Source organism: Sinocyclocheilus anshuiensis, unplaced genomic scaffold (genome assembly GCF_001515605.1).
Source record: "Sinocyclocheilus anshuiensis isolate Anshui unplaced genomic scaffold, SAMN03320099.WGS_v1.1 scaffold1224, whole genome shotgun sequence".
Lineage (NCBI taxonomy): Eukaryota > Metazoa > Chordata > Actinopteri > Cypriniformes > Cyprinidae > Sinocyclocheilus > Sinocyclocheilus anshuiensis.
In genome coordinates this window covers 477,485-499,012 of record NW_015544204.1, presented here as the reverse complement: position 1 = coordinate 499,012, position 21,528 = coordinate 477,485, and the positions used below count along the sequence as shown (strand labels likewise).

The window sequence follows — 21,528 nt, the reverse complement described above, 5'->3', positions numbered from 1 at the left end:
TTTTCACACCAAAAGTGAAATGAATAAGCCTCAGGCTGAAGGGAAAGTAAATTTACGTTCGTACAGTAGAATGCAGAAGAAGAAATTTCAACACACTTCAGCAATAAAAAAAGACACACAAATGTTGTCTAGAGTAATTTTTGCTTATTATTATGGTTAAACTGGATCATCGAAGGTCAGAAGCAAAGACATTGGTTAATAGAATGGGATTAAATACATAAAGGATATTTGTGTTGTTTAACATTTAATTATTGCAGGTTTGTGTCATATTCTGAGTTGCATTATTTTTATTCATTTTGAGGAAAACTGAATCTGTTTTTTTTTTTGTTGTTGTTGTGAGATGAATTAATGCATATTCATATTTATTTTAGAACTACAGTAACATCTTCTGATTTCTCTCAACATGGGAACAGGAGAGCTGTCAATCAATAAATTGAAAAAAAAAGTTACTTGCGTTACTTATTTGAAAAAGTAACTCAGATATTCTCTTGTAAATTAAAAAGTAAAGCGTTACTTTACTAGTTACTTGAAAAAAGTAATCTGATTACGTAACTCGTGTTACTTGTAATGCGTTACCCCCAACACTGAATACAAGACATTGTATCCTGTGTAAAGAAAACAAAGTCTGCTGGAATTGGAAGAAAGATGATTGCAAATGTTATTAAATATGACCTGAATCCTCAAAGGCTAAGGTAAGCCATAAACTACAGTAATACAGTGTGTGTGAGAGCATAAAGTTCAACATCCTTTATTTATACAGTGTGTATGAGAGCATAAAGTTCAACATCCTTTATTTATACATTATTATAATTTCTATCTATAATATAGAACAGGCTCACAATCTACTATTTAAGATAAGCTAAGTAATTACAAAATCACAGTAGAAACCAGTATCAGATAATTATATGTAGTACAAAAACACCTTGTTTCCTTATAGTAACAGCTAGATACAAAAATGTTTGCTTAGCTTCTCATTAACTATTAGACATAAAAAGCAAATACTTCAGTTCCTCTTCGTTTTACATACAGTTTTATTCTACAAGCTTGGCTTGTTACTGGTAATCTACTATTGCATTGTTACTATTACAAAATGTACAATTGGTGCACATTAACTACTTAGGACTCAAAGGTTAAAGGGGTTAATGTTCAGTTCAAATGGTACTTGAAAGTTCACAGCTCTATGAATCATTTGGCTTTTTTGGTAGAGGATCAGTTCCACACCACACTTAAGAGTGCAGGGGCCTGTGCTTCTGGTGTCCATTACATCTTCAGGTGGCTCTAAACAGCTAAAGTTTCTTTGGAACTAAAGAACCGTGGGCTGAAATAACACTAAAAGACTTAAAGTGAGGTACAGTACGTTCATTGTTGTGTTTCCCGGCAATCCTACCTTGGCAACCTGCAGAGGCTTCTGGTGCTCGATTCCTCCCTGTAGTCTGAAGCCCCATGGTGCTCCTCCGGATAGGGTGATGATAACTTCCTCAGCCACCATGGTGCGGTCTGTGCTTGCTTCTTTGATTCCGTTTGTTGGCCTGGGGGCCCTTAGTACCTACGGTCCATGTTATTTCAAGGCCCCATTAGAGAAGCCAACTACTACTGCAACTATGTCCTGGGGTTCCTTCTACCTGCTCTTGCGCGAATACGAATGCACATGGAACCCCTCCCATACCCTGAGCTGGATGCTGGTGATAGGGGTGCAGCCATAAAGGAAGCTAAAATAGAGGGGAAAGAGAAAAGATACCCAGCGTCTCCCTGTGCACTGGAATCTTGTGTTGGATGAAGGTAGAAGCTAGTTCACCACAGCTGTGCTGTCACTCACAGCGCTGGCTTAAAGGGAGGGGGGTACATTACTGATATAAAAATAGCTCTTTGCCTCTCTTGCTAAACGGTCAAGCTTTTTGACAAATTCAGAACAGCGACAAGTAGATTTAAGTCTGAAATTGAAAGAAATTAGTTATTTCACTTATGTTTACAATCTCTCATTGAAAAATAGCGCATACAATTTAATGTAACCTTCTTTTCAGTAAATGGTGGTCAAGGAATTAGATTACTGTCAATTGAGGTTTTCCTACGTTTTATATTATTACAATCAGGACCTTCTAATAGCGTGGGATGAATCACAGAGCTAGTTTGTTTTACCACTGCGTCTGTACACATACTGACAACAGACCTGTCCTCTTGGCGTCCAAACTGGGACACTTGTCCAATCAATCTTTCTTTAGGCATGCACGCACATGCCTGACCTGAGTAGGAAATTAAAAGAGACTTAGTGACACTTTATTTCCACATTCAGGATTTAGACATTGATCACCAGCAGGTCTAAAAGACATTTAGATGAAACATTTCTGTACTTTCTATTCATCAAAGAATCCTGAAAACAAAATGTATGTTGTTTCAACAAAAATACTGAGCAGCACAACTGTTTACAACATTGATAACAATAAGAAATGTTTCTTTAGCACCAGCATATGATGATTTCTGAAGGATCATGTGACACTGAAGACTGCAGTAATGACTGGAGAAAATTCAGCTTTGGCATCACAGGAATAAATTACATTTTAAAATATATTACAATATAAAACAGTTGTTTTAAACTGCAGTATTACCGTTTTTACTATATATTTGATCAAATAAATGCAGCATTAGTGAGCATAAAAATGCTGCGTGACAGCTGTGATTCTGATGAAATAAGAGCTACTCAGACAACATTGCCTTAATGTAGTAAATAAATAAGACATTTCTGTTTAATGCCCTAAACCAATGAGCTCTAAAAAGCTTCAGGCAGGTACAGTAGCCTACGTGGGTGCTTCTAGTCGTGCAAGCTCAATTTCTTACATCCTTGTTTTCCGAAATATCAGAATTCATCAGTTAAGCATGCAACTGCAAAGTCCACGCATTTGCGTTCGTCTCTACTTCAAATGCACGCTGAGCAGGAGAGCAAAGACAGTGATGTTGAAATGTTTTATTAAATACTTCCAAATGTTTCAATAACAACAAAGCTATGATGGTTTAACAACATTCAAACAAACACTTGATAGATTTAAATTCATAGTTTTATTAATTATATGGTCATGCAAAAATCCAGCATCCAATTAAACCTCAGAGTATAAGCATATGTAGTCCCATCAATGCAAAAAACTAACAAGAATGGGGAAACATACCAAGCTAAAGCTTTGTTAATCTCTTTTAGTCCATTTCTTTACAAAATTAGCTTTTGATTGTAGCATTGGAAACCAACCAAGCCACATTTCATTTACCTTGAAGATGCAGGGAATATATACATAATTCAATTCTAATTAACACAGACAGTGAAAAGTATTACCAGAAAGTTACACATGCATATTTTCCTTCTGCTGAACTGCATATATGGTTTGGATGTGGGAGTTATTTAGTTCAGGAATTATTCACTTCGCATACAAAGGCGTTTGTGTCCATCTAACAGTCATAAGAAATACAAGAACTATGAACTCCTGCATCTGGAAACATCTCTTAATCATTTACATTTTTTATGTATGTGTGACTGACTAAACTGCACTTTTTTTTAAACAAGGACACTCATATCTGAGAGGACGCACTATGAGTGACAGAAGTGGCCAGAGACTAGGGCTGAACACACTGTTATAAGACACACTACAGCAGGGACAGTATGAAGATATGGCAGACATCACAGTGCCAGACGGTTTCATCTGTGGACAAGTGAACTCACTAACAAGATGCCTTAGGGTAGGAGTACTCTCTTTCCTCCCTTTTTTGAACATATAGAGTTGGGTGCAAAGTTTGCCCAACTTTAAAAGGTAAAATGTCACAAGAAATGGCTTAGCACAGAATAAAAGGGGGAACGTTAAACCTCCACAATTCACACACAGGAATCTACATAATAACACAGTCAAGAACAGTGTTCAGATGTATGACAGTCACACAGATAAGCTTTAAAGGGAGCACAATGTGTCCATGTGCTTTAACACACCCAAAACAACATTTTTTTTTAACTACGTGAGTTGTTTACCAAAACAGCGAGTTGTGTGTACTGAAAGTCTGTGAGTCTACGGGCATCTGGATGAAGATGAATGGCTAAGCGTTCCCGATTCATCCCTCATCAATGATCTGCATTAGTATTTACAGGTTATACTGGAGAAAAAAAAAATAAAACAAGATCAACATACCCAGAACAGATTCTACCATAGAATGGACCCCAAAACACCATGGAACTGCATTCATCAAATCATTTTCATTCAAATCCCTGCCTATAGATGGTCAGGTGATCTTAACAAACCACAATCAAGTCTTCTAAAGTCACAATGTATGATGATGAGACAACGTAAACAGCATCAGAACAAGTGTACAAACACTCATGGAGAGATAATGTGACAGTTTGGGTCTTCTTCTAGAGCATGGACCCCTAAGGATGGATTTCATAACCTGAAGTTGCAAAGCAGTCCACAAAAAGTGAACAGAACAGCATAGAGTCTCAAGCTTATGTGCAAAACAGTACAGGCCATTTTATTTGTTTTTTGTTTTGTTTTTCTCGACATGCTTATAGTCTAAAAAATGATATGCACAGCAGCTGGAAGCCTAAAAGGTGAGCAGAGTAACTCTGGGAGGGAGAGCAAGGGTTATGATGAGCATGTCGTGTATAGTGTTTAGCGCCCCCTGGGGACCAAGAGACATACAACAAACTCGATTCAAAGAAAGTGAGGGTTCTGCAACTTCAGGTTCAGAGAGCCTAGAGGTTATGGGTGCAAACATACAGGAAGGCAAGTAAACCAACCCAACTTGAGTTCAGGCCTCATGTGGAAGTGTGTGTTAAGAAGATTTACGCAAAACACTACATAGCAACAAGCATCTTGAACCCAAGAAAAAACATTTATACGTACACAAACACACACATCACCCCCCCAGACACCACATACTGTTTTGTCCTTTCTCTTTTATAAATATCTATTTATGCACAACTATATTAAATCGTGTCCCACTTTAAAACAATTGTCTTGAAAACACAAAATACTTTCAAATACCGCATCATTCAGAAGATAAAAACCAAGAGATCCACCAAAACACGACAGAAAGCCAGAAAATAAATCTTCCCCAACCCCATTCCTCAATTTCAAAGAAAATAAAAGCAACATTAAAACATCCTCTTCTCAACGTCTAGAGTCTACACTTTGGTGCTTCAACGTCTGATACATTTTTTCGTTCCCTCTGATATGCCATGCCACCACATTCTTTGCGTAAAAAGAAAAGAAAAACAAAACAGAAAAATGTTTTCTTAAATGTAATAAACTCACATCATTTACCCTTAAAACGGCGTGTGCTCTTCAACGATTCACATTTCTGATTCTAACTTCCATCTCTACTGGCTGTTAATTACACAAGTGAAGATCTCAGTATTTTACAATATATTACTAATAATTTTAAACACCATTTCCGAATGTTGGGCAGCAGACAGTATGGGATTATGGGTAAAGACAATACAGCGCCCCGTGTGGGCATTAGAAGCATGCAGCATCCAGAAGGCAGGGCTGCTGCCGTGGCTGCCCGCCCCACATCTAGCTAGAGTTGGACTGAAGTGGTGGCCGCTTTTAAATATATTTCTTAGTTGTGTCAATTTTTTCCCTCACGTTTTCAAAACTTCAAGAGGTTCTCTTCTGGCCGGGCTCCAGGCGGCAAGACGTGCACGGAGAAGAAATGCTCCAATCAGCTTTAGTATTCAGGCATGCTAATGGAGAGAATATAAAAAAATACTAAATAATGTTTCACTTGTTTTGTTGGCACTAAGGTGTTTGTCAATCCGTACCTTTGCCCTCTGTGATTCACTGTAGAGGTGCGGCAGGAGCTCCAGAGCAGTGGAAGTGGATGTTGAGCCACTTGGCATCTCGGCGGTGCCACACGCGTGTCTCCTCCGACTGGCTGCTGCGTGCCCGGCCCTGGCTGTCCATGTACTGTGTCAGTCGGATATAGGCGATGCAGGCGGCGTCCTCTCCAATCAGGTGCACGTGAGGGTTCAGGATGGTTGTATGCACAGGCTTACTGTTCTTACTCAGCACTGTAGTCAAACACAGGCAGCAGACAAAGATATATTCAGTTATCTACACCTAACAGGTTAGCTTTAATACCTTTTAACTCAGGGCTGTCCAAACCTGTTCCTGGACGGCCACTATCCTGCAGAGTTTAGCTTCAACCCTAAATAAACACACCTGAGCCAGTTAACCAAGGTCTTCAAACTCACTAGAAACCTCCAGGCAAGTGTGTTGGAGCTGGTTGAAGTTAAACTCTGCAGGACATTGGCCCTGCAGAAAGCATGTTATTAATAGGTACAGCAAATGTATACAACTTTATTGGACACTAGTACATTAAAAGCATGGGGCTTACAATTCTCAAAGTAGAACTTATGGAAGTCCATTCCCTCAACCAGGTTTCCAAGTGCCTCGGGCTCAAAAGAGGTCAGGCCAGGGTCACAGATCCTCCTGGAACAGTAAAGGTTACTGAGATGACAATGCAAACTACTATTCGGTTTTTGACTCAATACCCCCCAAACATCTAGAATGTTTAATTTTACACATTTAAAAATGGGAAGTATGGAAATTGGCATAATCTTACCTAAAAGGCACAAATTTGCGCATTATTACAAAAATGATTTTTTGGTCATTTTAACAGGTTGTTCATTTAAAATAAATATTTCATCAAATGTTTCATGCATGTTATAAGCAAACATGCTTGTGCTTTTTAAGATACAATACCCACTTAAAATGCTGATAAAACAAGATTTTCAAAAATATTTCGTCATCATAAATAAGGTGTTTGTACCTGTAATTTAATACAAGATATTGTATTTGCTGTATGAGCTATATTAATGCTTACAGATTTTGTTGTCTATTATTTGTGTACTTTCTCAAGTTTGGTAGAAAACTATTCCAGAAATGTATGAAATCATCACTTATGCATGTTATACCCCAGAAAGCATGATTTTAGTTCAATTTATAAGTACTTCAAAATCTACCAACAAAAATTATGAAAATCCATAAGATGCACAGTGCAAACAAATCTGTGTAATCAGTTGTATGGCAGATGAAAACAGCACATATAAACAGTACTTACGTGTAAGCTTCAAAATCTCCGTTGTTGATGGCCTCAATCAGCTGCTCTGTGATTTTAATGATCTCCTGCTTTCGTGCTGGTGTTTGGAGGAATAGAAGGAACAATCAAGTTTTATCCACAACCATTATTTAAAAATCACAAACCAACTTTTTGTTCCTAACTATCTACTCTTGAAATCTCACATTCAGCTCAGCATACTATTAGTTGTGAATGGTGCTGTCCTTCAAGATAAGCACTATTTTCCTAGGGACCCTGATTTTAGTATAAGCAGGGGTCTTGGATGATTTATATGTAAGGGATAATGTACATCCAGCCGGTTGTTATCGCAGATTAACACGTTTAAAATAATAATCCCTTCGGATTGACATGTTTCGCTAGAGAACTGTTATAGGGTGTGAACTGCTGGGACTTTGGTAAAGCCAGAGGGACTGTCAGGATTTACATTTAGAAAAACAAAACAAAACTTAAAGGTGCTGTATGTAGGATTGACACCGAGTGGTTGAACTAGGTATTGCAGTCCAAATTCAAAATATTGGAGCGGGTTTTTTTCACCCGGTCGCTCCTCCTCAGACTTGAAGCACACGCAGGTTGCCAGATTGACGACACCAACACTTTCGTTTGCCAGCTTCCATGACTGAAATGAAATACGCTGTGTTTCCCGCCAACCAGCAACCCGGGGTGCCGAAATACAATTGGGTAAACTGGTAGTGGGCGGGTTTCACAAACCAAAACAGAGACCGACATTCCGGCCCGGAACGTACATTTTCAAAGGAGAATAACTGACTGTAGCATTGTTTTTCAGATAAACAAGTATGTTAACTTAGCATGTTTCTTAAATATCTGCAAACATATGGTATTTTTATGCTTTAGTAGAGTCAAAAACTTACATACAGCACCTTTAATTATATTTGTCACTAAATCAACAGTCTAAGACTTACACTGCTGCCTGTGCACGCTGCTGCCCCCTGGTGTTGTGGAGGCTGAAGCAGGTACAGCAGGCTCTAAATCAGGACAGGAGCTCTGACCTGAACTGCTCCAAGCTACATTCTTAACATCATGTGGTGGATCGGCTGCAAGACAACGGCACAAATAAACAAAGCTGCAACTATGCACACAGAGATGCTAGGCCACAGCAAAACAAAAGTATGACAAACAAAATGAGTACTACATTTACATTTAGTCATTTAGCAGACGCTTTTATCCAAAGCGACTTACAAATGAGGACAATAAAAGCAGTCAAAACTAACAAAAGAGCAACAGCTCTACATAGAGACACATGCTGCCTTCAGAACAGTATACTACCTTACTACGGCTTCAGTATATAGTACTGTATGTATATGGTGCACAATATGCAAATTTTCTCTATGCATGAAATATCTGGATAACCTATTACATTTGACAGTATGTGCAGTATTAAACAGAGATTACTGTGTGGAATACTACATCCCACAATGCAATGCATTCAAATGCACCTTTCATTTCTATTTATTTTCACCTTTCTATTTCTATTTACCAAAAGAAATTAATTGTTTTCTTTTCTTGACTCATTATCTGATCAGAAAATTGTCTACAAAAATATATACAAAATTAAAATGTTTTACTTATACATTTAGATTTTATTTCCGTATATTCAGTTAGTAGTAAGCTAGTGTTCTGTTCCAAACATTCAGTCACTAATTCATACATCCAGATCAGTGGTTCTTAACCAGGGGACTGGGGCCCACTAGGGGCGCTTGGGGGCGGGGGGTTGTGTGCTTATTTGTAAATGCTAACAAATAAACACATAAAAACAAGATGTAAACCATCCTATAACGGCTGAGAACCACTGACCAAGATTATATCATATGCTACATAGAATATCAAGCTAATGCAATCGATGCTTAAACCACTGCACTGCTATTTACTGCATGTCACACAGAAAACACTGAAGAAATAAATTCAGTAATTAGATGATTACTGAATTTGATTAATGAACAGAAAACATACACACTGGCAGAACTGATAAGTATGAAAACAGAATTACAGTAGCAATACTGCAACATACTGAATCAGAGAGCTGGTAGCGTTTGTTTGAACAGTCCAGCAGATGGTGGCAGATCTCATGGTTTTTTTAAACAGAAACCTGCAGCAGTCTGGTTCAATGGTTTGAGCAGCCGCTGAACTCAACATGCAGCCAAGACAGAGATACAAAGACGATACAACAGAAGCATAAGCGGTAGGCATTAATGAAGAACACGAGGAGTAATAGCCACACAGATCTATGCACAGTATGTGCATGTGTTGAGAGATGTCTGTCATGTACAGTCCCAGCACGGGCCCTCTGCTCATCTGTCACACTCAAAGTATTCAGTGTCACACAGATAAATAAATGAAAAGGTCACTCTGACTGAGAAGGTCAGTGCAATCCTTTCCATGTCAGAGGTGAGGATGTACACGAGTACAGGGCAAAATGGTAGACTCACTGCGAGAGACTCAAAATTAGGTGACGATCTCTGTCCTTGATTGTGCTAATAAGTGTACAATGCCGATTACAGCAGATCATGTGGCATGCATTTTTATTTTTAAGTACTACAATGACAATATTATTGTCTTGAAAGGGTCATATCATAAGGAATAAAATTTTCCTTGATTTTTAATTCATATTATACTACAAAAACATACTGTAACTTAAACTTAAATTTTAACTTTTACTTTCTACTCAACCGCAACCTTCCTGCATCACACAGACACAGATGAATACTTTAAATACAGTATTCAGTATACTTATATAACATCCGTTTATGCTTCACATCTGAGCAGCAAATATGCTGCCCATGTCTGAGTGGACAATTCATAAAGCAACAAAAATTGTTTAATTCAAGGGTCAGAGAGAGGGTGCTAAATAAACTGAACTAATGTTTTTGTGGAAACAAAACTAATAAAAACAATACATCAACAATACAAATAAAATGTATCATATGACCCCTTTCATAATGACACCAAACCATAAAATTAGGGCATTTAACAATGTAGAAGTCCAGTGAGTCCATCTCAGCCAGATTTATTTTTAGCATATTAAGTAATGACAAGGTTAGAAAGGTGAGAAACTAAGTTAGAAGTGGGAACAGTGAGACGGAGAATGTAAGGTAGAGATCAGATGAGTCCAAGAGGGAGTTGTAGAAACAGCTGATAAGTTCACTGCTGTAGCAGTTGACTTACTGGGCGGTGGGCAGGGGGGAGAGGCCTCGGGTTGAGGAGCTGGCTCCTCAGAGGCACTGCACTGGTTCACCACTGCACTGTCATTGCTAGCCCCACCCACCGATACTGACAGACAATTAGGGGGAAAAATGTGACATTTGTTGTGGTAAGTTATACCACAAGCCTTGTTCCAGCTTGGCTTTTGTGCTATATTTATATATGAAATGATGACACAATGTGCATGATAATCGTCCAAAAATAACAACAGCAGACACAATAGAGTACACAAAAAACACATGCTAAAACATAATGTTCATGCAACTTAAAAGCAAAAAGCAATTACTATAAAGGGTAAAATTATGTGAAAAAAAATGTAAATTCAAAATAAGCAATATTTTCTAAACCCTGAAGTCTCTAATACCTCTATACAAGGACATGTTATACAACTGTTTGTATTTACACAGTTTTAGAAAAAGCTGAAAGACTTCTCTGTCTGGGACATACAGTATTTTCACCCTGGTATAGAATGTGAGATCTCTCTGCTATGACGCAAGTGAATGGTTTCTGAGGTTTATCCCTCAGAGACCCACTGTTGGAAGAACCGCAACAGTTATTTAAAGCAATTAAATACTTAATAAACAAATAAATGTGAGATAAAACTAGGTAAAACAGGTACATTTTGTTACCTTGAAACCCGATTATGAAAACTGTCTAACATTTTTTTCCAAATTCATCCCAAAACAAAAAATGGATATAACATCATGATGACAAGTTTTATGCAGTTTGTGTTTTAAACAGTTTGATATAAATACACACACAACTATTCAAAAGTTTGGGCGTGGTAAGATTTTAAAATATTTTTGAAAGAAGTCTTTTCTACTTAGCACGGCTGCATTTAATTGATCAAAAATACAGTGAAAAGAGTAATATTGTGAAATATCATTACAATTTAAAATAACAGCTTTATATTTTTATCTATTTTGAAACTTAATATATGCCTATAATGGCCGAATGTTCAGCAGTCTTCAGTGTCACATGATCCTTCGGCAAAATGGTAGACTCACTGCGAGAGACTCAAAATTAGGTGACGATCTCTGTCCTTGATTGTGCTAATAAGTGTACAATGCCGATTACAGCAGATCATGTGGCATGCATTTTTATTTTTAAGTACTACAATGACAATATTATTGTCTTGAAAGGGTCATATCATAAGGAATAAAATTTTCCTTGATTTTTAATTCATATTATACTACAAAAACATACTGTAACTTAAACTTAAATTTTAACTTTTACTTTCTACTCAACCGCAACCTTCCTGCATCACACAGACACAGATGAATACTTTAAATACAGTATTCAGTATACTTATATAACATCCGTTTATGCTTCACATCTGAGCAGCAAATATGCTGCCCATGTCTGAGTGGACAATTCATAAAGCAACAAAAATTGTTTAATTCAAGGGTCAGAGAGAGGGTGCTAAATAAACTGAACTAATGTTTTTGTGGAAACAAAACTAATAAAAACAATACATCAACAATACAAATAAAATGTATCATATGACCCCTTTCATAATGACACCAAACCTTAAAATTAGGGTATTTAACAATTTAGAAGTCCAGTGAGTCCATCTCAGCCAGATTTATTTTTAGCATATTAAGTAATGACAAGGTTAGAAAGGTGAGAAACTAAGTTAGAAGTGGGAACAGTGAGACGGAGAATGTAAGGTAGAGATCAGATGAGTCCAAGAGGGAGTTGTAGAAACAGCTGATAAGTTCACTGCTGTAGCAGTTGACTTACTGGGCGGTGGGCAGGGGGGAGAGGCCTCGGGTTGAGGAGCTGGCTCCTCAGAGGCACTGCACTGGTTCACCACTGCACTGTCATTGCTAGCCCCACCCACCGATACTGACAGACAATTAGGGGGAAAAATGTGACATTTGTTGTGGTAAGTTATACCACAAGCCTTGTTCCAGCTTGGCTTTTGTGCTATATTTATATATGAAATGATGACACAATGTGCATGATAATCGTCCAAAAATAACAACAGCAGACACAATAGAGTACACAAAAAACACATGCTAAAACATAATGTTCATGCAACTTAAAAGCAAAAAGCAATTACTATAAAGGGTAAAATTATGTGAAAAAAAATGTAAATTCAAAATAAGCAATATTTTCTAAACCCTGAAGTCTCTAATACCTCTATACAAGGACATGTTATACAACTGTTTGTATTTACACAGTTTTAGAAAAAGCTGAAAGACTTCTCTGTCTGGGACATACAGTATTTTCACCCTGGTATAGAATGTGAGATCTCTCTGCTATGACGCAAGTGAATGGTTTCTGAGGTTTATCCCTCAGAGACCCACTGTTGGAAGAACCGCAACAGTTATTTAAAGCAATTAAATACTTAATAAACAAATAAATGTGAGATAAAACTAGGTAAAACAGGTACATTTTGTTACCTTGAAACCCGATTATGAAAACTGTCTAACATTTTTTTCCAAATTCATCCCAAAACAAAAAATGGATATAACATCATGATGACAAGTTTTATGCAGTTTGTGTTTTAAACAGTTTGATATAAATACACACACAACTATTCAAAAGTTTGGGCGTGGTAAGATTTTAAAATATTTTTGAAAGAAGTCTTTTCTACTTAGCACGGCTGCATTTAATTGATCAAAAATACAGTGAAAAGAGTAATATTGTGAAATATCATTACAATTTAAAATAACAGCTTTATATTTTTATCTATTTTGAAACTTAATATATGCCTATAATGGCCGAATGTTCAGCAGTCTTCAGTGTCACATGATCCTTCAGAAATCATCCTAACATGCTGATTTGCTGCTCAAGAAACATTTCTTATTATGAATGTTTAAAACAGTTGTGATGTGTAATATTTTTGTGGAAACCGTGATACAGTCTCAGATTGTTTGATGAATAAAATAAAACGTTTAAAGGGGCGTTTACTTGAAACATAAATATTTTATAACATTATAAAAGTCTTTACTGTCACTTTTAAATCAAATTAATGCATCCTTGCTGATAAAATTACTCATTTCTTTTAAAAAAGCTTGGGTCTCTGAGGGTTAGGTCCCAGTTATTGTGTGTATTGTGTGTACTTATAGTGTTATAGTGTTAAGTAATGAATGATCCTAAAGCTCTAGTGACCTATTAAACCTAAACCTATTAAACTTTAATAGAAGTGGTTAAAATAAGGTAAAGTTTTATTATCTAACAGCCGTCAAAAGATAATATAAAAGCTCAGAATAACTTAGAATTTAACAAAAAGACCAATCCGATGATGAATGATGCCAAGGTTGTGTATAATTGAGTTGAACTGTGTAATATTGCCGTGCTATAATAAATCACCATGTGACTCTGTTAGACATCATACTGTGTGACGTGATACAGAGGCTCTGTCAAAAGCGGTGTTTGTTGTCTGTAAAGGTCAGTGCAGTAAAACGAATACTACCTCAGATATTGTGGACATTCATTATACGAACACAAAATGATAGCAATCAGTCAGTCTGACCCTGTTTTGGTGCCTTATACTACACTATAGCTGCTGCTGTAATGACCAGCAATGTATCTACAGCTGATGAGCTGGATGTCAATGCACACGCAAAGCAATTATCATGCCATGAGGGCCCCTTCACCACACAGGAATAAATCTCACTGTCTGCCTGTATCTGTATCTATTTATTCCCTCTGGCCCTCATTACCACTATTTCTCTTTAAGTGTTGGGAAAGTGTACAACTCTTGACCCCATTTACACCTGGTAATAAAGTCTGTCCAAAGCATTTCATGATCCTTTTACTGAAATCACATTCAGAGGTAGTCAAAAAACATTGAATTTGTAGTATAAAATGCATAAGGTTTTTATTCACAAATTAACAATGATCAACACACGTAGTGCTCATCAAATATGGTAAACGGAAACTCAACTGTACTTGCTTGACACTCGATAACAAATCTCATTAGTTCATGTGCATCAAGAAAACACATTTGGGCCTCCGTTTACCATATTTGATGTGCGTTGATCAATGTTTATACGTGAATAAAAGCTAAATGAAATCTGTTTATCATATACAGTGACCGTGTTTCTTCAAAAGACTTGAATTAAACTGCTCGATTAATACGGATTTCTTTTACCATCTTTATGAACTTTGTAACGCATCAATGGGCTTTCAATGGAGGGACAGAAATCTGTCAGGTTTCATTCATAGTATATTCGTTTGTGTTTCTGAGATCAATTAAAATCTTATGGATATGAAAACAACATGAGGGTGAGTAAATGGAACACACTCATGGCAGTTCGTAACTTTTATATTTTGGTGAATTGGTGGCAAATTCAGATGAATTCATACAATCTCATTCATACATTTTTTGTACAATCTGAAAATGGGCAATCTGATGGGCAAACTTAATCCTGGAGGGCTGGTATCCTGCAGAGTTCAGCTCCAACCCTAATCAAATACACTTGAACCAGCTAATCAGTGTCTTCAGGATTACTAGAAGGTTGCAGGCAGGTGAGTTTTCTCAGGGTAGGTCTAAACCAGGGGTGTCCTGGAGGGCCGGTGTCCTGCAGAGTTTAGCTTCAACTTGTCTCAACATACCTGTCTGGAAGTTTCTAGTATGCCTAGCAAGAGCTTGATTATCTGGTTCAGGTGTGTTTAATTAGGGTTGGTCTAAACTCTGCAGGACAGTGGCCCTCCAGGGCCAAGTCTGCGGATGCGGAGCTCATATATATCTATGTTTCAACGATACCATCTGATGTCGGACTACTTGGTCAAACAATAATCTCAGTGGATAATTACAATTTGCAAAAGGAATGTTTGGAAATCTAAAACTGATATTACCTACTGACACACTTAGGCAAAAGATACATATAGTCTTGAAAGCAACATTTTGGTGAAGCATCTTTTGCACAGAACTGTTGTAATCACAAAATCAAAGACCCTGCCCACAAAATTTGTTGTTACAGGACAGATCTAAATATCAGGTGTAAAAAGGGTCTTTAATACACTAACTAATGGCCTTTTTAATTAATATTTGCACCAATACACACACACCCCTTTCTGTAGATCCCAGAGAACAAGAGAAAGACATGCAGAATACATGAGGAGTTGATAGTGTACCTTTCCTACCTTTCATGTCCTCCTCTTCTGTGGTGTTACAGCTCTCTGTAGACCCCTGTGACGAGAGAGATACAATGTGCAAGATGGAGGGTTGATCGTAGGATGGTGGGAAGACGGGAAAAGAAGTATAGAAATACAGGTTTGCAGACAGGGTCTATAAACTATGTGGAACAATATACAGTGCACACTGTAAATCAGCAAATACACACATATAAAGAACCACCCGCAAGCACAGATATACCCCAGCACACCCTCACACACAAACTGAGCTCTCACAGAAACACACCAAGCCCTGCACAAACCAGCCAACCCAGCATGAGGGCAAGCCCCCTTCATTTGAGTGATATTTGTGAAGGTTAGGGGAAGTAGCTCAAATGACTGGTGTTCAGTGCAGAGCTAAAAGAGGTGGCTTACCTTGATGCCATCGGCTGGATTGTGCATGACAGTGGTCTGTGGTTCCTGGGGGAGGCAGGAGAGAGTTTACCATGCAGGGCTGAGGCAAGAGGGTGTAGGGACCCTAACTCCACAACTAGCATGATGAGACTGTACTACTGTCATGATTGTCAGTAGCCAGAATGTACATCAAACGCTGACATTGGGGAATTCTGCATTTGAGTTACTTAGGTTAATAATATGTATCCACCTTTTTCTTGCCGTAAAAATGGGCGAGGCCATTTGTAAATTCTATGGGTCTAGCTTCCGGTCTCATTGGCGTTCAGCTATTTTTAGCTGTACAAAATCGCTCCTTTTGCTGCTTGATATTGAAAATTGGTGTGTCTTACCATATTATTTTAATGTATTATCTTAATTATGAACACACTGGTTTGTAGTGCAAACAGTTTTACGTTGTTATTCTTCTCGTTATTTCCCTATAGCGGCTAATGAACCCATAGGCTTACTTCCGCGTTGAAGAAAAAGGTGGATACAGTGGCCCAAAATGTAAAATATACAAAAAGTGATATTTACTATTATTTGCTTGTATGTTTTTATGTTAAACAAACAAACAAGCAAGCTTGTGCTGTATTTCTTTAAAATAAATGCTACTTGTGTTAGTGTTTTGTTATAGCATGTTACACTCATGTTTGCTAACCAGAAATAACAGTAACAAACAAATAAAATAATAAATAATAATTAATTAATATAAATAATTTAAAAACTAATAAATAAATAAACATGCCTGTGCCTGTGATTTTTCTTTAAAATAAAATGCCACTTGGCTTGGTGTTTTGTTATATAATGAACATGATCTAGTAAAGTTTGACAATCAATCAATCAATCAATCATAATGTGTGATGTCCAGAAATAGTGATTAATAAAAAAAAAATAAAAAAATAAAAATTTGGATTTATTACACTTGTTTGTGCTATATTTCTTTTAAATAAATACTACTTGGTCTGTTGTTTGATAACCAGAAATATCAATAACAATAAATAAAATATTCAAATAAAAAATTAATTCATTAATGTAAAAAAAAATATGCTACATGCAATGGTATACATACATGTTTAAGTGTGAGTTAGGTGTCTAAATACTTTGAGGCCACTGGACACAATAACTACAATTTTTGTAAAGAAGGACATTATACAACTGAAGGTCAGTGGATATGCAAGCAAGGACTGGGTACAGTTAACCACAGAAACACAGTGGAAGAAGTATTCATTAAGCTTGACGAGACTCTCTCCAAGACCAACCCCAGTCACCAACAGCACACAGACATAACAGAAATGATTAACACTGCACAAACAGTTAGCTTTCAATGCCACAGTATGTTATTTCTCCTGAAAAAACAAAGCATTGATCCCACCTTTGCACATTCACACCCCACATATAAACAAACGGTCTTGCGCACTAGATTCTACTTTATTTACACCACCACTAACACAACACCCTCTAATAAGCAACCTGTCAATGCAGACTTGAAGATGCAGTCCCTACATGCTGAAAGGCAATTATAAATTCATTCCCTCTGACGCATTTCAGACAAAAACCCTCATCGCCTGTCAGCCCGAGCAACTTCAAGGTCTGTGCGGGAGCAGGATGGGCACACTTGTCAATCACAGAGTGTAGCATGAGGACAGGGACACTGTAGTGTCCAAAAGTCTGAGACCTTACTGAACATTTAAAACACAGAACGAAACTGACATAACATGAATATGGAGTTGAGGACAAAACCAAACACTGAGATATACTGAATTTAATATTCAAATAATACTCAATTAAACATTATATATATATCTCAATTAAATATTTTGGTATTTAAATTGTTTTTATTCACATTTTATGCTGATAATATATAATGATCTCAGACTTTTAGATGTCTCGTGTCCTTTGAAGGCTGTAAACTGGGCCGTACCTGTAACAGCCATTCGTCAGTCAAAGGAGCAATTACCCATAATGCAAAGTCAGGGATTGCATCTTCAGAACAAACAGAACAGCTCTGCTTCCTGATATAAAATGATCCTGTTTTACCCTTGGATACTCGACTGAGATTAAGAGAAGGTGCAACTAGGGTTTATCTACATTCCACTAGCCTAAAAAGGTGTCATCTCACTTTAATATGGCCAGAGCAAAAAGAAAAGTTATCTGAAGTTGTTTTAAGTACAGGGTTTGTCTGTTACGCTGTCAAACTTCTCCTGCGAGTTTGTTTGGGTAAAATAGGAAGCCAGAGAGAAATCCACAGGCACAAACCAGATGTTTTAGTTCAACTCATCAAAAACCATGAGCAACGTCACACATCTTCATCTGAGTGGATTGAGCAATGGGTGGTGGAAGTCAAAACAACAGGTATGGGACAAACTGATAAAGCCTTTTACTAAACATAGACTTAAGGACTAAGAATAGGCAAGACTATGAGTGAAAGAAATAAAAAGTTAAGATGAGGTACCATTGGTGCGGTGGATGATATGCTGCTGTCTTTGGTGCTGCTGCTTACTACACTGTTTTTGTTGTTGTTTGTCTGTGGCTGGGGCAAAAACAAAACAAAACAAAAATGACAACACAAAATGACTTTTGTTTAGTGGCATTCAAGAACCGACAGCCTCAACTCATACTCGACATGTCGAGCAACAGTACAGCACGTAAGGGGACCTGTATGGGTAAATTTGCTTAGAAGTAAGAGAACACTCATGTAATGTGCCCTTTAATGATACACTTTGATGAAATAAGCAGTTTTAGCTGTACTTGACTTAATGAAAGATGCTCAACTGTATGGTCTTGTTTTTGTGAGAGGTACGCAGATTATACGAAATGACAGATTTAAACTACCGATGGTGGATAATAGTACAAAATGAAAAATAATGAAGCAATTCTCATGCATCTGTAAATCACATTACAGTTCTTGATAAAAACAAAGATAAAACATGGAGGCTGTACAAAAGTAGCCAGTAAGCTTCCTTTACATGGTTATGTTCTTTATTGTTATACGATATAATTGGGCAGTGGTTTTGTAACTGTTCAATAAAATATGACTACAGAGAATAAAGCATATCATTTAATTTTTAAAATGTTTTATTTTTTTAATTATTTAATAATAATAATAATAAAGTGAATTCAGTAAATGTGTATGTAAGCATCTTTCAAACATCTATGTGGAGAGAATTTGTTACAGTGTTGATAAATGTGTAAATATATTTATATATATTAGAATATATCAATGAAGATGGATACAACAGTTCCTCCAGTGCCAAAAAACAGAATCAAATCAGAATCAAATAAATGTTTTAAGGCTACAGATAAAGTGTTTGGCATTTACAAAAATATTTAAATAGACTATTTTGTTGGCACTGTAACAACAACTAGAGGCCAATGTTACTGTCATGGAGCCACAAGACCCTGATAGTCCACTAGTGCATGCAGTGAAAAGCTTCAGCGAGAAGAGTTTACGCTCAGACCTCTGACTCTGTGAATCAATGCAGGGTACAACTTATGATTAAAAAAAAGAACAAAGTCTGACTATAGGAAAGAAAGAAAAGAGGCGTCGGTAAAACAGAGACGATTCTTGAGAAGAATGTTCAAGAATCCTTACAGAAAGATTCAACAGGTTAACAAACCTGATGAGGCTAAAACAAAACGGCCATGTCTAACTCACAGACATCAACTGCTGCTGCTGTAATTTACTTTCAATCTCTTGACCGACAGAGGAAAATGTATTTATTCTTCGAGGGAAAAAAAATTCACTGAAATCCATATGGATAATTGAACATCATTATAATTAAACATCATCACAATAAAAAAATAAAAATAAAAAAGATAAATAGAAAAAAATACTTTTTTTTTTAATCGTAACAAGGGGCTTATCACTTGTTAGGACAAACCTGATGTCACAGCCACTGCAGCTATTACCATGGCAACAGAAATGGCCTGACACACTATGGACTGTGGGAAAAAAGGGAGTTCCAGTGAGAGAAAGGCTTGATTGTCTGTGTCTTTAGACAGTCTGTTCCAATAACATTTAAATTCTCTCTTTCCTATTGAAGAGCACCAAGTAAGAGTCCTTTGTCCACTCTGAGCAAACTTCAGCCCTGGTTATAATTGGCTACATGCTACTGATTCTAAAAGACCCATGAAAGTGAAGAGAGTCGAGCTGGAGGAAGCTCACAGGATGTATCAAGGGCTTGCAGAAGACAGACCAAACTTAGGTCAAGGAGAAACCCTGGTCTGCAAACCAAGAAAGCACTGAGATGCAATGGTAATGAAGAACGAGTTTCAAGAATAGGCTTACAATATAAATGTGTGTATGTAATAAAACAGAGTTGAATGGGTGAACATGACTCTGTTAATGTTTGATGATCATATGACTCACAAAATCCTACAATGAGACAAAAAATAAATAAATAAAAGACCCAAACAAACTCTCGAGCATCTCAAACAAGAAAAAAAAAAGAGAGCCAGAGAGTGAGAAAGTGTTGAGGGAGAGTCAGAAAAAGGGGAGAGACACGGAACAGATCTCACCATCAAATAAACACTGGAGCTTGACTTCCTTTTCTGAACAGGGTGAAACAGAGGAGGGCAAAAGAGGGAAGCATAAAAAACAGGCCAGTGAACACAGAAAAAAATAAAGCTGCTAGTTAGATCCCACAGAGAGGAGAGAAGAAAAATAAACAACCACAAGAAGTTGCAAAGCCATGTGTGATGTGACAGAGGCAACAGTTGAAAAGTGTTAAACTGCTGAAATCGATTTATTGATAAGACTTCTTTCATTTCAAGTATTTGCTTCTCGGTTGCTTGGTGAAAGGCAGACGATTCACTGCATGCACAGAGACGGCACAGGGCTGAGTAGGTCTCTCTGCTTTAACAGATTTTGCCATGACACAGGACTAACAAATGGGCAAATATCATGAATAGTCTAAATATGCTAAATGGTTTTTGCTTAGGTCTCCTTCACATTGAAGTATATCAGCCTAATAAAACGTAAGCAGCTAATCATTTTAAATTAGAAACAGAGAGTGTTTAATCTCTTTGGTTTTATGCAAACCATTTGCCGGTTAGCTTGACTGTCAGTTCTGTTTATAATATGTCCGTTAAAGAAGACAAATCAATATGACAGGACAAATCTTTTAAACATTAAAACTGGGGTAGAATTGTGCATTTCTTTATGTTAACAAAACCATAAAATTGTATGATTCCAATGCTGATTCAAGAACTTAAGTAACGTGTGTGGGGCTTACCTTCACGCCATCAGACTTCTTGTTCAGTAAACTTTTGCATGCTGAAAGATGAGGAGAGAAAACAAAAACACCTTAGAAATGCTCAAACATTTGATGAACTGAATAGTTCCTGACATAGGAATGTCGCTCCTTTAGTTTAATGGTATTGCTAACTAAAAATATTAAAAATTGTTTTCAGTAATTGAAATAAAACTGAAATAAAATAAAATATAAATATTAGATGAAAAATTTAAACTGGAAAAAAAATGAAATTGTTTCCTTGGCATTAACTGAAATAAGTTTAAGATCAGGTACTAAATTACTAAAACTATATCAATTAAATTACCATCTACAATCTATCTATTTAGATTAACAAATAAAACTAATATAACTAATAAAAATGACAAAAACACAAACCACAATTTCTAAAACTTAAAACGAAAACTGAAAATAAAAAGTTAATTCA

General features: G+C 36.8%; 2 protein-coding genes across 18 annotated transcripts in view; both read right to left on the bottom strand.

Moving 5' to 3' along the window:
• LOC107696886 (synaptopodin 2-like protein) overlaps positions 1–1,892 on the bottom strand; it is a 10,070-nt gene extending 8,178 nt beyond the window's left edge. Inside the window, exon 1 of the mRNA XM_016497447.1 lies at positions 1,388–1,892. Within this exon, the coding sequence (XP_016352933.1) occupies positions 1,388–1,489 (102 nt within the window). The 5' untranslated portion in view covers positions 1,490–1,892. The remainder of the gene's footprint in view (positions 1–1,387) is intronic.
• A 1,303-nt stretch (positions 1,893–3,195) lies between these two features.
• The window catches only part of LOC107696884 (calcium/calmodulin-dependent protein kinase type II subunit gamma-like), a 65,427-nt gene continuing 47,094 nt past the window's right edge, over positions 3,196–21,528 (bottom strand). For 2 of the 17 annotated variants that reach the window (XM_016497431.1, XM_016497435.1), the window contains 9 exons: positions 21,084–21,124; positions 20,368–20,400; positions 15,418–15,472; positions 12,070–12,174; positions 8,031–8,162; positions 7,093–7,168; positions 6,367–6,461; positions 5,792–6,040; positions 3,196–5,713 (listed from right to left, as the gene is read on the bottom strand). In XM_016497431.1, the coding sequence (XP_016352917.1) occupies positions 5,808–6,040; positions 6,367–6,461; positions 7,093–7,168; positions 8,031–8,162; positions 12,070–12,174; positions 15,418–15,472; positions 20,368–20,400; positions 21,084–21,124 (770 nt within the window). In that variant the 3' untranslated portion in view covers positions 3,196–5,713; positions 5,792–5,807. Of the gene's footprint in view, positions 5,714–5,791; positions 6,041–6,366; positions 6,462–7,092; positions 7,169–8,030; positions 8,163–12,069; positions 12,175–15,417; positions 15,473–18,301; positions 18,380–20,367; positions 20,401–21,083; positions 21,125–21,528 lie in introns of all 17 variants that reach the window. The other 15 variants (XM_016497429.1, XM_016497432.1, XM_016497433.1 and 12 more) reach the window with 11 other exon arrangements.